The 15,310-nt window shown below is 38.9% G+C and overlaps 1 protein-coding gene across 5 annotated transcripts in view; it reads left to right on the top strand.

Annotated features, from left to right (window-relative positions):
* ARB2A (ARB2 cotranscriptional regulator A) overlaps positions 1-15,310 on the top strand; it is a 253,900-nt gene that overhangs the window by 41,732 nt on the left and 196,858 nt on the right. For all 5 annotated transcript variants that reach the window (XM_086770362.1, XM_086770364.1, XM_086770365.1 and 2 more), the window contains one exon: positions 9,719-9,784. In XM_086770362.1, coding sequence (XP_086626488.1) covers positions 9,719-9,784 — 66 coding nt within the window. The remainder of the gene's footprint in view (positions 1-9,718; positions 9,785-15,310) is intronic.

Genomic DNA, 15,310 nt, shown 5'->3' with positions numbered 1-15,310 from the left:
AGGAAGAAAGGATCTTGATTTGGACATCATCAACATAAATATCCATGAGCAACTAACAATATCCTTAAATCCTGTTCTATTATTGTAAGTGAAGTAGTGTGGGCTATCAAGTTTATTTTACAAACCTCAGTTACCAAGAATATTTATTCATTATAGGATTGTTTTAAAATAAAGTAGAAAAAGCACATCATTGACCTTTCCAAATTTGATTTAATGAAGATGTTTTAAGTAATAATTTATTTCACTGCTAAATTAAATGGTTTCCAGTATTTTACACACGAGCAAAAGTGTCGGGATTTTACATGTCACATATGAAGCAGTCTTCTTTACCTCTTGGATAAAAGTTCTCCTGGCATTTGCCATACCTGGAGTTTTTCATAGTTTGCTCCCTCTTTGATTTTGCCTGCCAGCAGGACACAAGGCTAGGTTGGTTGGACTCAATTATATGGAATAAAAAAAAAAAATGAAATCTTGTATTGGGAAACAGTGAGGAAAAAGAATAGAAAAAGATTCATCAGTGTCTGAGGTGTTTTCTTGACCATCATCTTGATACCCCCAGAAGAGACAGTGCCTTCAGGGCACGTTTGTCTCTCCTTAAGGGGAAGTTTCTTTTGGAGCACCAGGTATCACAACCATAGACTAGAAAAGCAGAAGGAAAGCTAGTCATTTCTCTCAGAGGTTAACTGTCAGTTACTCAAAGCAAGTGAGGGTCCCGAGTCTGCCACTTAAGTATGCGATGAGTTAATGACCCTGCTGCGATCTATTTGGTTTATTTGACCTAGTAAAAAGAAGTGCAGGGATTATTTAATAGCGAAGCTATAAACGTTTTTGTGAGTTGTGTTCCTGAGGGTATCAACTGCTGTTTGTGCCAAGAAAAGAAAAAAAATAAATGCTGCTAATGGTCAGCATCATGGTCCTTTCCAGCTGAATTGATGTAAATCCAATTTGTTTTGACCTACTACTGTTCTGGAGCACAGTGGCAAAGTGGTTAAGACACCTTGCTATGGAAAGAAGGTGTTAATTTGAGTTCTGCTCTGGATTTACATAAAATTAAGCCTTCAGTCCATCTGTGAATATTTATCTGGTCATTTCTACTGAGGAATCAAATGCTTGACACATCACTGACTTTTTTGTCTGTGACTACAAAAGCTGGTATGCTTTAACTATGTTAATCTGATATGTCAGTTGGGTTTGGCATGGATTTTTAACCTTGCAAAACTGCATTGCACCACCTCTCCACCTAAACTACTTTTTTTTTTTATTAATAATTGAAATAATCAGAACTACTGCTGCTCTTTCTTCCAGATCCCTTCCCTTTTCATAACTCATCTCTGATATGAAATTTAGAGATTATAACCCTTAATTTTAGTTCTTGAATTGGAATATTCAAATGTGTTTATAAGCCTTTGTATTTGTTCCTCTGTTACTCTTTGGGACTTTTTTTAGTTTCTTCCTTTGTTTTGCAACCGTTCATCCTTTTGTTTCTTATCTCAGCTTGGGGATAGAGGTCATACTTTCTGCTGATGTCTAATTACTTCTAATGCAAGGTGCTTGATTGAAGCCTCTGCTTGGCACTAATGCATATATATGTATATCTATGCCTATTTTAAAAGAATTGAGGCTTTTTGTAAGATGAACTGTGTAATTAAGCCATTTCTGAAGCCAAATAATTGACAAGCAATTTCTAAAATTAAAGGTGATTTTCTTAAAAAGGAAAAAAAAAAGAAAAACAAAAAATAAACCAACAGGTGTCAGCAAAGACCATGTAACAAAACATTGGGTCAATTCACATCAACAGTATATGCTGCATTCGTGACAAATCCCTGTTGTTTTTCATTTAATTCTCTCAAAAGATCTTGAGATCCTATTTGTGATCAGTCAGCTCGGAATCCAGAATATCACACCCGTGTGTTAAGATTGAATTGAATTGCTTTCGGTAGAAAATGCAAGAAATCCCTTAGAGGTAATGTCAATTCCATCTTAATGAATTGTTCTCCCACACTATAATCCAAGTGAGGTCTTTTGTGGATTTTTAAAATGCCATTGATTTTTTTTTTCCTTTTTTTTTTTTTTTTTTTCATAGCTTGCAGTGAACAGAGTCTTTAGAAAGTCCATTCAGCTTTCAGGATTTTTTGTTCTGGCTTGGTGATGGTGGAATTTTTTTTTTGTCGCAGTTCTTAGGTGAGTCTGTGTCCAAGAGCAGTATGTCAAAAAGTTCCTTTGCATCTCTTATTGTTACTTATTGGCAGGTTTGTCACTTGAGGGTCAAAATAAAGCTCATTCAACCAAGGCTGTGGCAGCCACGGTAGCAAGCCTCGGGTCAGTTCCACCACTTGAGATTCGCCGCAGGGCAGTCAGTTGGAATTCATTTTGCATTTGTTTCACTGAATCTTATTGCTCCTACACTGCAAAGAGGAAAAAGTTGTGGATAGGCTACTGTATGTTATAAGGATTGTTTCCTTCTCATGCTCATTTTCTCTTTTTGAGTTAAGGTGCTTATGATCAATGAGGAGATGAATCTTATAAAACAAGAAAATCCATTGCTCATGGTGGCATTGCTTGTAGTGGTTTATACTTGTTTATTTTTAAGATTAGTGATAAAACCTCTGACCTGTGTACGTTGCCTTGAAGTTCTTAGAAAATAGTAGTGCTGAGGAGCCTCATCTCTTCGGCTGAATTTTAATTATTTGAAAATAGTGTCCTTTCTATGCCCATGAAAGATCCATTTTTTGAGAAAGTTAGATTCAAGAGGTTGTAACTTGTTATGTTAGATCTGAATTGGTACTTTAAAGTATTTTAGCGGTCTGGGGAGCTGATGATGAATCTCCTGCTGTACTGTGCAAAGTCAAGTCAAACGTACTACTTTAGGTAATAGAGAACACATAGGCAAATTGGGTTTATTTTGGTTTGTATGTGAAATTGCCAGGCAAACCAGTAATGTTTAGTTGTTACACATTTCCAGTGCAGTCCTGTCACAGGGTGGGAATTGAGAAGTGAACCTAAAGGTCAAATTGTGTCTGCATTCTCTAAAGAAGATTTTTAAATGTTACATTTTTCTTTAGTTCAACTCAAAGCATAGCAAGTTATATCTGAGCAAGTTATTGAAGAAGTAGAGATGGTCAGACTTCGGTGGTTTCTGAATGAGTCTTTTTCACTAGTATTTTTAATTGTAATTTTTACCCTTCTGGGTTTTTTTTGTTTTTTATGTACCATATGTTTGTCTAAGAGATTAAACTAAGGTTAAAGTGTAGTTAATTCATAAAGTTAATAGAGGAATAATAAACCACTAATGACACTAATAATGTGCTAACTCTTTTTATGATATGACTTAATAAAAAACAGGAGGCCAAGCAACAAGGAAAATGCCATAGCACCTATGTTTAGTTAGCTACAATAACCTTAATTTTGAATGTAATATCTATATTATTCTAAAAAAGCTGATCACTAATAAAAACCTACAAGTAAAATTGCTGCCATTAGATTCTCATACTCTGCACTTTCATGTACTTCGAGAAGTGTCTTTAAAAATTAATAAAAACAAGTAATCTGATGAGGTGTTTAAGGAGTGTTGTTTCACAGGTTGACTTCTTCGAAGGCAGAAGCCTCCTGTCCACTGAGTAAGTGCATCATTGCCAGCACATCTCAGTCTTGATGGGAAGTGGCCTCTGCTAACTTTGAGAGAGTAGTTCTGTCTCCGTTGGCATTTAGTCCTTGGGGTAGTGAGAAGTGGTAACAGGAGTCGTGATGGTGGTGATGGGGTTCTGTTTGTGTTGTGAATAGCTGTGAATGAGGAACACGATGTGGGAAATCTCAGATCCGTCCAGCTGGATCTGGTCCACCAAAATAATGTATTTAGCCGGTACTTTGCTATGTTTCCTTTTTTTCCCAGAAGTCTGCTAGAAGTATGTAGGAGCAGGCAATGGTGTGGACAACTTGGGTTAACAGCTTGCACTCCCTTATCCTTTCTCCAAGGTCTTGTAATCCGTCTTCTGTCATTTGAGTGGTCGTAATGTCAACTGCTCGCATGCACTCTATACTGTGTCGTGTCACATGTGCTTTATTCTTTATCATATGTTAACCTTACACCACCCATTTGACAGGGTTGTGGGCACCTTGGTCATGAGGGATGCACGTATGGGAGAAGAGAGGGACATGTGGCGTTTGATTGTCTTCAAAGAGACTTTGTGGTTTGCACTAACTGAAGAGTTCCTCACATCTGTTGTGAATCCATGAATGTTCGTTGCCTGGTAATGATTTCCAGTGACTACTGATAGGTGCTGGTTTAGAAGTGAAAGGCCTGTGCCATTTCTTCAATATGTCTTTTGCAGAGAATTCACTCTGGAGAAAACATTTTGCAAGTATGAGTCATTTACTTTATCTTTCTCTATTTTCCACTCTGCAGTGAGTTTGCTGTTCTGTTCGTATATGCAGTGTGGTGGTGGGTGGAGTTGTCCATGCTTTGTTTTGAAAGTGGGAACACACTTAGGGGGAAAAAAAGAGAATTCGGAGGACTTGGATTGTAAAGCACAGCAGAGAGGGGGCTCGACAAGCAAGGCTCAGTGCACTTCGCTGCATCCCAGTGTGGTTTTTGATGTGGTATGTACGGAAGCAGTTCCTCCGGATTAGGATGTAGGTGTTACGAAGCAAGCAGTTGAGCTGTGATCTGTTCCCTGTGTGCCTGGCTCTGTCTGTCATGAGAAAGTTCACCAGTGGGTCAGCTGCCGTTCTGCTCTTCCTCATGCATGCCAGGCTGGTTCTTGGCTTTTTGATACGCATTATAGTGCTTCTTTCAGTTTCTTACAGATTTAAAATTTGGGGTATATTATTTTAAACTGAGTTATGTTTGAGTTACCATCTTGCTTTCTGGCCATGCTTTTGATTGTCTTCTTTTCCAGACTTCTGCCATTTAAAGACCTCTGATACTTGGTGCATTGAGGAGACTCTTTGGTATTTGTCTCCACTTATAATCATGTTTAGGCTTCAGTACCTTCAGGATCTTTGTACTTTTAAACATATTGACTTCAATGGCTCTCAGTCTTTAGTTTCTCTTCTCACATAGTTGTATGCAGGTGTTGATCTTTTGATCACGTAGCTTCAGGATGGAGTATTGCAAAGATTTTTTTAAATTACGCTGCTAACAGATTTTTTTTCAGTGCTTTTGGATAATTGAAAACAATCCTGAAGGGAGTCCTCTGTATGAACAATACCATCTTAAAAGAACTCAAGTCACATGAAGCCAGGACCTTGCCAATTAACGTGTACTACAGTTACGTGTACCAGATCTATTTCCACCGGCAGTTTCGGTTTTGCTCTGTAGACTGCGTGTAGCATCATAGTCTTGACAACCGTTGTGCGGGATATTGAGCAGTGCACAGGTAACATCTCAGCTCTGTCATAAGATAATGTGTTTCTCTTTTATTTCTGTGATCTTCTCTGTCTCTGTGCTTTTTGCTGTCCATCCAAGTCATCAAATTTAATTGCTCTGTAATGAATAATATTTATGTTGTGGGTGCATATGAAGGATCTGGCTATGACATAGGTCTGTCCCCAGTTATCTGTAAGAGTTTTGAACTTTGCTGATGTCATGTTTGGGGCCACTAGTGCTTTGAAAAGGTGCTTCTGGAGGTGTTCACACTGTTGCATCCAACATAAGTCGGAAGACTGACTGTTTAATCTCCTTAGAAGTACAGTTGTGAGCATTGAGATTTGGTTCCTGTCCTGAATGAACTATGTGTGTTACTGCTCTCAATGTTCGTTGTCCACAGTGGTTGAAGGAAATCTGTAACAAGGAAGTGGTAGTAGAGATCAGATACTTGTATTTTTAGCATGCCTGACAGCATAATCCACTGTTTTTACTGTTCAGGACACGTACCGCTGGGCTGTGGTGCCTGCTTTCAGCAGCCTGCCTTTCTCTTGGAATTTTTCTAGTCCAACAACAGTCAGAAAAGCTGTGACTTCAGTTAGAGTGGAAGATCCTTAGGCTTATGGAAAGCAGGACACTGGCTCCTCAGCTCTCTGACAGCAAATTGAAGTATAAGCCATTTAGCTTTCTTCCAAAGAGGATCACTTTGTGCTGAGAAGAAAGTTTCTCCTACTCCGCAGTTTGAATACAACCTTTTCCGGGGGTGGAAGTGTTAGGCTCAGTACCTTTTGGGGGTGGATGTGTTAGGCTCAGTACCTTTTTGTGGTTGAAGAGAATTTCTGTCTTTCTATCAGAACAGGTGATGAAAGGCATGCAAATTTTTTTGGGGTTTGTGTTTGGGATTTTTTCCCTCGGTTCTCAGAGCATGCAATAAGAACTCCTTGATAGTGCTCAGCTCAGGTGCTTATCCTATTTGGGATGTGTTTTCCTGGTAGACTGCACTTGGAAATGAATGAAGAGCAAGGATACTGTAGAATTGAGTTGAAGTTCCTTGTGTCTCATAGAAGAAGTACAGAACTACTATTTTTATCCTGATTCATCAGGCAATTAATTTCACACACTTTGGGCAAGCCTTACTACTGATTCTTTTTCCTTTCCCGTCTCAGACATGGTGCTGCCTGCTCACCAGCAACCTTATCACCTTGAATTACAGTGCAGTGTACTGCTTGTGGTGTTGGCACAGCTTATGAGGTGCAAGAGCATTAGAAAGAGCATAAATATCCCAGGTTAGTACAAATAATATGAACAGGACTCTAGCAAGTGTTACAGTTTGCCTTTAGAATGGCTTGTACTGGGCAATTTGTTACTTGATAGTTCCAGATGACTTATAAACAGTCGACTGGATTGAACAGCCCCCGTCACTGAGTGCCTGCGGTCATGAGCAACCGTATGATCAAGGATGAGACCATGAGAGTTCGTAGACTGTAACCGTATTCACCTTCTCGTGCAAGAAGTCCCAAAACACTTTTCAACATCCTACAACACTTTTCAGATCTTAAAAACAAAATACCAGCATACACAAGCTAGTACAGCTACTTAAAGAAGTTGTGGCTATTTAAATTGTATAGATTTGTAATAGCAGGTCTAACTAGTGCTATATAAATGATATATAGCACAGTTCCCTTGGTTTTTTAATTACCTGTAGAAAAGATATTTTAAAAGTTAATTTTTCAAAATTACAGATAGGCCATAAAAATTAAAAGCATCAAATTCCAGAAGTAATATTGGATTTGTAGCTTTTTCAATACTTGCAGCCATGTTCCTAATCAGGACAGGATTTTGCTGGATTTTCCAGGCACATTCCATACTTAAGTGCAGGGAACCTGGCTGTTACGATGATGCTTTCAAATCTGTGGAATTTCAGGCTTTGATCCTACTTCTAGAAAACTCGTGTATCGCTTTCCATCCTTTAAAGCTCACAGCGTACCAGGCATTGCTGGGATATCCCTGCACTTGCTGATCTTCTGCTGCCCAAAAAAAACTGTTTTGTGGGGCAGTTTACAGCAGTTTTTCCTGAAGTCTCTCTGGGCTGTGGAGACCATCCAGGTGCGGAGCTGCCTGAGGATCAGAACCTCACACTTTGCATCCCAGAGTCTAAACCACTGTATCTTTCTTCGGGTTTATTCTTATTAAAAGCATTGATTAGGTTAAGTCTTTGCTAATACCAGAGTGCTCTAACGATTTAACAGTCCCATTTTAAGGCTGATATTTATTATATTAGAGTACTGCACAAAGAGCCAGTTAGGATCAGAGCCCCATTGAGCCAGGCTGTGGAAAAAAAAATCAGTCAAGGTTTATTTCTGCCCTGAAGACACCGCAGTCTGAGTAGATGAGAGAGAATAGAAGAAATAGATACAAACGCATAGCTGCAAAAAATAAGGGTAGATTTTTGCAAGTAGTGTCTAAAATATATTTTCTTGATACCAATTTTTTTTCCCTTCCAAGTGTTCTTTTAGTGTTTTTGATGGTTAGTAGATGCCTGAATTTAGAGTGAAAAATAAAATTTCTGTGTTTGAGGCCATATTATCATTATACTCATTTTAATGCGTGTACAACAGCAGCATCTGAGACGGCAGGAACTTAACTGCTTTACTTGTTGGCATTACACTGAAGCTGATTTCAGTGAACCGTAAAAAGTTTGGCCCTGAAGGTAAAATTACACTGTATGCATGTTCCTAACATACTGCTTTGGGGATAAACATGTCTTAAATCAACTCATCGCTCACAGCTAAATTCCTTCCCCAAATGGAGTTTCCCTGTAGATAGTGATGTTCAGTAAGAATGATTTTCTTAAAAACCGTAAAGTTTTTTGAACATAATTCTATCAATAAACATATTTAAGCAGAGTAGCAAATAATTCACGTAATAAAAATTTTGGGGGTTTTGTGAAAGGAAGGGAGGGGTACAGACCAGCATTTTTAATTAGCTTGCATCAGCACCTCTAATTTGTTCAAATGTGTTCCAAACGTTTGCATATTGTGTTTGCTCACATGTACATAATGAAAACTTTTGAACTTCATTGAAACTTTATTTGGTAATGGTGCATTTGGAAAATTAAAATGGAAGTTTATGATACCCTGGCTCCTACTTGCTCGGTTCATGGTGTGTTGTTAAGATGCCGTCACTTGAGAGCTTTGTTATACTTGTGTTTCTGTTGTGGCTTAATATGCTGTGGGTTCAGATGACTGTAATTCTGGCCTTGAGGGACTGGACTAAAGAATACCAGCTGGGTTTGTACCCAGATAATCTTGGATTAATATTTTGGGACTTGGATCTTGTCCTGTCTGGAATTTAAACATAGTTCCTCAAGCTTTAAAGGGAAGGCAAGTACCATTTGAGGCTCTTAACAAACACTTTTTTTCCCCTCTTTTTTTAGTTTTTAATTTTTGTTTTTTAAATCCTATAGCTGGTGAAATCCAAGCAGTTACTTCCAAACTTTTTACAGCCCCATATGGACAAAGCGCTTTTGTTTGTTCCTCAGCTTAACTCCCAAATTAATAATACTTAGAAAGTTTTTACAGCTACATCTCCATTTTTCTTAGAATATGTGAGGGTGAAAAAAATTTTCCCTAGATATTAGGCAAGCCTTTGAAGTGTGAACAACTTTGTTACGTTTGAGACAGCAAGTCTTTTGTTGTGACTAGGTTGATTTTTTTTTTTTAGTTGCTCTTTGAAATAATTCCTTTTGTTTCAGGTCTAAAATTTTGGTTTTATTTCTGCATGGAAACAAGAGACTTAAACTCCCCCATAGCGGGGAATCAGTCAGGGTTTTTCTTCTGTTTAGAAACCTTTGACCCATCCCTCTCCTCTTCAGTGAAGAGAAATGGCAAGGCAACTTTTGCTGAGGGTGACTAAAGGTCTGCTCTCCATGAAGCTCGTGAAGTAAGCCGGCAGGGAAGAGGGTTTCAGGAGTCCTGCTTATGGAAAAAAATGCTTTTAAAGTATTTCTTTGCAAAAGAGAGCCTTTCTTGTGCCCATGAGTATATATTAATTGGTTATAATCCTTAGTTTTGCAGCACATAATTATTCACACAGCAGCACATGATGGATTCACAGGTACAGTTACAATTTCTTTGTACTGGCAAGCAGCCTTTTCGGAGGGCCAGAGAGGACCTTTTTGTCTAAAGCTCCAAGCTCTATAATTAGTGGTGTAGTAAACAATTCAGTAAGCAGCAATACATATACAAGTGCTTAGAAGTTCAACTAACCTTTAAGTTGTCGCCTGGATATGTCGTTACTGTAAGTGATTTAAGGTCTGTTTGCATTTCTTTTTTATCTTTTTTTTTTTTCTTCCAGATCATTACTAAATATGTTTATGAACTACTGCAAAAGGACTGCCACTTGAAGAAAGTAACTCTCCCAGTAAGTATAATTTCTTATTTCCAGAAATGTTGTTTGTTTGGATCTGTAAACAGCAGAGCCTGCAATCCAGTATTCAGATAAAGAGAGAGTGTGCCAAGTCTCTGCGCAGGGCGTCGTCTCCAGACCTTTGCGTGCAGCCTGGGCCTGATCTGGAGACATGGTCCCACCTCAGGTCTCATGTGTTTGATTTCTCCAGCTGAGCTTTCCTTGCCTTGCCAGATATCAGAATTTTCAAAATGTGGTAGTTATGATAGAGGAACCGTGAGCTTTTCAGTGACTTGTAATGGGTATGTAATATAAGGTGCTGCTGTTGTTGATGTGAAAATATTTGATCAATCCTTGGAAGTGATGGAGCATTCCCCAAAGAATGCAGATGAGAGTGTTTGTAAATATGTGTGATACCACGATGATGTTCAGGTACTTTTATATTCTGTCAGAGGAGACTATAGTGTGACAGCACTGTGTAGGTTTTCCTTCACTATCATAACGGATTCTTGGGGTCTTTGAGAAGCCTTTGCATTACTGTTGCTCTCAGCAAGTCCTTCATATTCAGTCGAGGAAAACCCGTTTGGGGTAAGGGAGGAAAAATTTGTTTATTTTAACAGTTCTATAATGTTTCGCAGTTCCCCTTCCATTCCACAAGTGGTATTGTTTTGGGAATGCTTTGATAACCTGCCTGAATCGCTCAAGGTTTCCCAGGCAGGCTTTGTCAATGCCTCCTGATCAGGGCAGATGGAGCTGTGCTAGGAGCTCCGCAGAGCAGTCGAAAACAGAGCAGCAGCTCTTCTCCGCACTGCCAGTCTGCTAAACCACATAGGCTGCACTGATGACGCAGGACACAAAACTACTTGAGAAAGCATTCCCCTGCTTCAGATTTCCCTGTGTAGACAGAGAAGAGGATTGGGTTCATGGTGACAGTCTGTCTGGTGCAGTACTGGTTGTGGTCTCAGTGACTATTTTAAAATAGTGGGGGGTAGATTTAGATTGGAAATTAGGAAAAAAATTTTCACAATGCGAGTTATAGAACACTGGAACAGGTTGCCCAGTGTTTCCAAGGTGGTGGAGGCCCCATCTCTGGAAACGTTCAAGGCCAGGCTGGATGAGGCTCTGAGCAGCCTGATCTGGTTGGGGATGTCCCTGCTCCTTGCAGGGGGGTTGGACTGGATGACCTTTGAAGGTCCCTTCCAACCCTAACCCTTCTATGATTCTATGATTCTATGACTTCTTTGCACTACCAGTTTTCCTTGTTGGGGAAGGTTTTGGTACAAGGAGTACTTCCATGTTGCAGACAGGTAATGTGTCAGAAGACTTCCTGAAGCTGTGTCACACTCTCTGTCAAACCAGGAAGCTGTCACTTGTAAACTTTCAGGTGCCAGAATTTTGAGGCTATACAACTTTCTTTAAATATCCTGTGTAGAAAGCGATATGCACGTGAGTAATGCAGTGCCGAGGCTGATCTATTAGCTTCCAAATCGAAGACAATACTTGGAATAGATATTACAACACCTCCATCACTTCTGTCACACACATGGGAACTCTTCCACACAACTCTGAGATCTGGTTGTCTGGCTTGGGAGAAGAATGGCCCAGTCTGACTCCCACTGTTGAATTAATCAGTGTTTATGTAGTAAGCGCTGAAATACTGATCTAGTTTGTCAGCAGTACGTTTAAGCTATCCTCACATGTATTACTTCCAGCTTCTGCAAAGTGTCATCATTTAATTGCATTTTGCAACAAAATAAGAACTCACAAAATCCATGCAGCTGCTTAATTGTGAGCAGTGCAAAAAATTTGGCACAAGGTATGAACGCATTCTTTAGTAGTGGCTGTCACGTGTAGGAAGCCCTCAGTACAGTCAAAAATAGGTTATGAAGAGGACTACAAAACTGAGAAAAATGAAGCCATGTATGTGGAAGGTGAAAAATTCTGTCTGTCTAAAGGCTGTGTTTAAATCATCACTGACAGACTCCCAGGTAAGAACACAGAGAAACCTAGTTTAAACTAGTAAAGGAGGCTAACGGAAGTAGTAAGACAGTTGGCAGCAAGAATAAGTCCTGTGCAAGTGAGGAAAATAAATAGAAAAATGTATAAATGCTAGCAAGTCACACATGAAATCACTATAAGATCACCCAAAACGGAAATTGAGGAGCTTGTTGCAGCTGTAAAGGCTAATAATTAAAGAGAGCTGATGAGGCTGATAGATGAGCTGCATGCAGGAGTGTTCAGCTCAAATGAGAAAACCTGACATGATTATTTCCAATGTTTTTGGTCCAGTTTCCACACTCGAATATTATTAATTTCTTTTTTTAACAGGATATAATTCTGAAAAACTGTTTGCAATGTGGCATATCAGTAGAGATCTTAGAATAAATTGATATATCATGCAATAATCAGATCCCAGGAGGAGCTGGTTTTTAAGCCCAGCGTACTGTAAGAAGTCCAATACAAAGCTGCAGAACAACCAGCTAGTAAGTAGCTAACTGCTGAAATCAGCTGTTTTCATCAGAGGAATGGAAAAAAAATAAATGTGATAGGCTTTGAAATGCCTCCAGGAGTGATTCATAGTGATTCTTGTGTGCTATCAGGAAATAATATATTGGGAGAAAAGTCAGTACGGGTTTATTTTTAAAAAAACCCACTGGAATTCGTTGAAGAAGTCAGAGATCACATGAAAAAGAAAGATCTTGTTAGTGAAAGAGTACCTGGATTTCCAATGAGCTGTCAACAAGCTTACCAAACCGTCTTTAATGAGGCACTGTCATGGCATAGAAGAAGGGAGTCTGCTTGTGAGTTAATAATTAGTTAAAAAGCAAAAGAGTTCTTAAAGTTTTACAGGTTAGTTAAGTCGTTACTGGTGCAGTGTTATTAAGGCCTGCACTAACACAGTTGTGAATAAAAGGAAAAAAGGAATTAGTAGAACCTAATGAACTTTGCTGGTTTTTTCTAACCTTATTTAGAATACTTAAATCTAAAGCTGATTGCGATGAGTTGGGGAATTATTTCATGATGTTGAATGGTTGGATGATAAATTGACACGAGATTCAATTCTGGTAAATGTGAAATTATGGGGAAAATAACTCACTGTGTAAACACAATGGTGGCCTCTAAATGAGCTATTGCAACTCAGGAAAGAGCTTGGAGAGATTGTAAATAGTTCTCTGAGAACATCAGTTAGTGCTCAATGGCAGTGAAAAACCCTCAAAGCAAATAGGATGTTAGGAATTATGAGGTGTTGAGAACAAAACAGAAAAACATCGTCATTCCACTCGTTATGTGGGCCCCCATCTTGAACACTGCGTGAAGTCTGGACACCATATCAAAAAGCATATGAAGAATTAAAAAAAAAATACAGAGGAGGGTTACAAGGATGATCACAGGCATGAAATGTTTTTCAGACAAAGAAAGATTAGACAAAGATTCTTCAGCTTGGAAAACAGATGAGTGAAGAAGGAATATGACAAATATATAAAATCATGAAAGGTGTAGAGAAGATGAATAGGGAATGTTTTTTTCTTTTTTGGTAATACAGAAGCTAAGGGGCATCAAGTTTAAATTATCAGGCAGGAGATCTTCACTGAAAGAGAGGCAGTACTATTTCATATATGTCCCAATTATGTTGTGGAAGTCATTACAACAGAGTATTATAAAGTAGAAAGATACAAATGCATTAAAAACCCCCATTTATCAGTACTAAGGTGAGACGTGTACGTTGAACTGTTGTACATGCTGGTCCAGTTGTAAACTCTGGCTTGGAAGGCTCCAGAGTTACTGGTTGCCAAAAGCAGGGAAGAACACTCTATAACCGCCTCACCGCTGTGCCTGGGAAGGTCATGGAGCAGATCCTCCTAGAAGCTGTGCTGAGGCACATGGAGGACAGGGAGGTGATTTGGAAATGTTCCAGGCCAGGTTAGCCAGGGCTCTGAGCAACCTGATCTGGTTGGAGATGTCCCTGCTCCTGGCAGGGGGTTGGACTGGGTGGCCTTGAAAGGTGCCTTCCCACCCAAACCATTCTGTGATTCTGTATGAACGTTTTAGAGGTGAATACAAAATACGTTTTTTCTGAACTTCATCAGAGGTGATCAGAAAGGTGGTATACTGGCCTTCCTTTTTCTATCAGCTGGTAATGAAGTAGATAGTGTAATGATGTTTAAATATATGAAATGTGTTTCGTTACTTTTTTTTTTCAGCATGATTTTAGTTGTGTACGGAAATGTTATGCTTCAAAGGTTTGGAATGACAGCATTTCTTGTTCTCTCATCTTTCTTAATTTCAACCTCGTGCAAAGTCCAATTTGCTGTCTTTATGTATGGTTTCTCAGGTGGCAGCTTCGGTTTTGGACACAATTGTTAGTAAATTTTTTTCTGAGATATGAAAGAGCAGTTTGGAAATAATCTCTGACAAAACATAAATCTGAACATTTTTTCTCACACAGGGAGGCTGAGATGCATATGGCATTATTGTTACTGTAAAGCGTTGTAGGTCTCTTCATGTTCAACACATACGATTGGACTTGAAGATTTAAATGAAGAGACTCATATTCAGGGAGAAGCTGTTCAATTATTTCTTTTAAATTTATCATTTTGTGCTCCATTGAAGGTTGTATTCTGAATATAAAGAAGACTGCAATTTTTTTATCCGGATGAAGTCTTTGTGTTTCTCTAGTTTTAATGGCATAATCAGTCATTGATCTTTGCTGTTCTTCAGCTTTTGAGGATAAATAGAGGGTGCTTCTGAATTAAACGCACCTTTAACCACTTCTGAGAAGGCCTGAGGTGGAGGTTTAGGTAATGACTAGCATGTTTTATTGACGATGACACTGAAAGGTCTCACTTTGCAGAATCTTCTAACTTATCAATGCTTTGCTCTTTCACTTCAATAAGTAAAAAAAAAATTGGTAGTTCTCTTGATCTACTAGACAGCCAAGAATATTATTCTTTGAGAAACAATGGTGTCTTATCTCCGCTGCATGTTCCCTTTGGCTATTTTATTACCTAAATCCAGACAATATTTGTTTTGTGAAAATCCCACCGGGTTTAGGTGTGTTACGTTAGTTGTAGTACTCACCAAATGCTAATTAGCTACTTGTGGTATTGATCAGCAGTTTTCATTTTCTACAAGTTTGAGTGAAAAAGTATAAATCAGGGTATTCAATATTGTGAAGACTGTAACATAAGTGAGTTAGCGAGCTTTATGTAGAACCATGTAACAGAAGATTTTCTTCTCTTGCGAAGCAAATGAGCAGTTTTCCCTCTCCACCAGCTGCTCAGAATTCTCACAATCTTTTTGAGTCTTTTCAGTTTCAGTTCCATTGATTTGCCACGTTCTTTCCTGCAGTCATGAGTGACAAATGTTTCACTTGTTTGTAGGCTCTAGGCTCGTAATTTTTATTCTGTTTCATAACTGGAATAAGAAAAATTGGTTTCAAAATAGAGGGAGGTAGATTTAGATTAGATATTAGGAAGAGTTTTTTACAATAAAGGCAGTAGAACCCTGGCCCAGGTTGCCTAGAGAGGTGGTGGACCCCCC

The sequence above is a fragment of the Chlamydotis macqueenii genome, chromosome Z (genome assembly GCF_036417535.1).
Source record: "Chlamydotis macqueenii isolate bChlMac1 chromosome Z, bChlMac1.mat, whole genome shotgun sequence".
Lineage (NCBI taxonomy): Eukaryota > Metazoa > Chordata > Aves > Otidiformes > Otididae > Chlamydotis > Chlamydotis macqueenii.
Note: the sequence above shows the minus strand (reverse complement) of the source record. Positions and strands in the feature narration are given on the sequence as shown.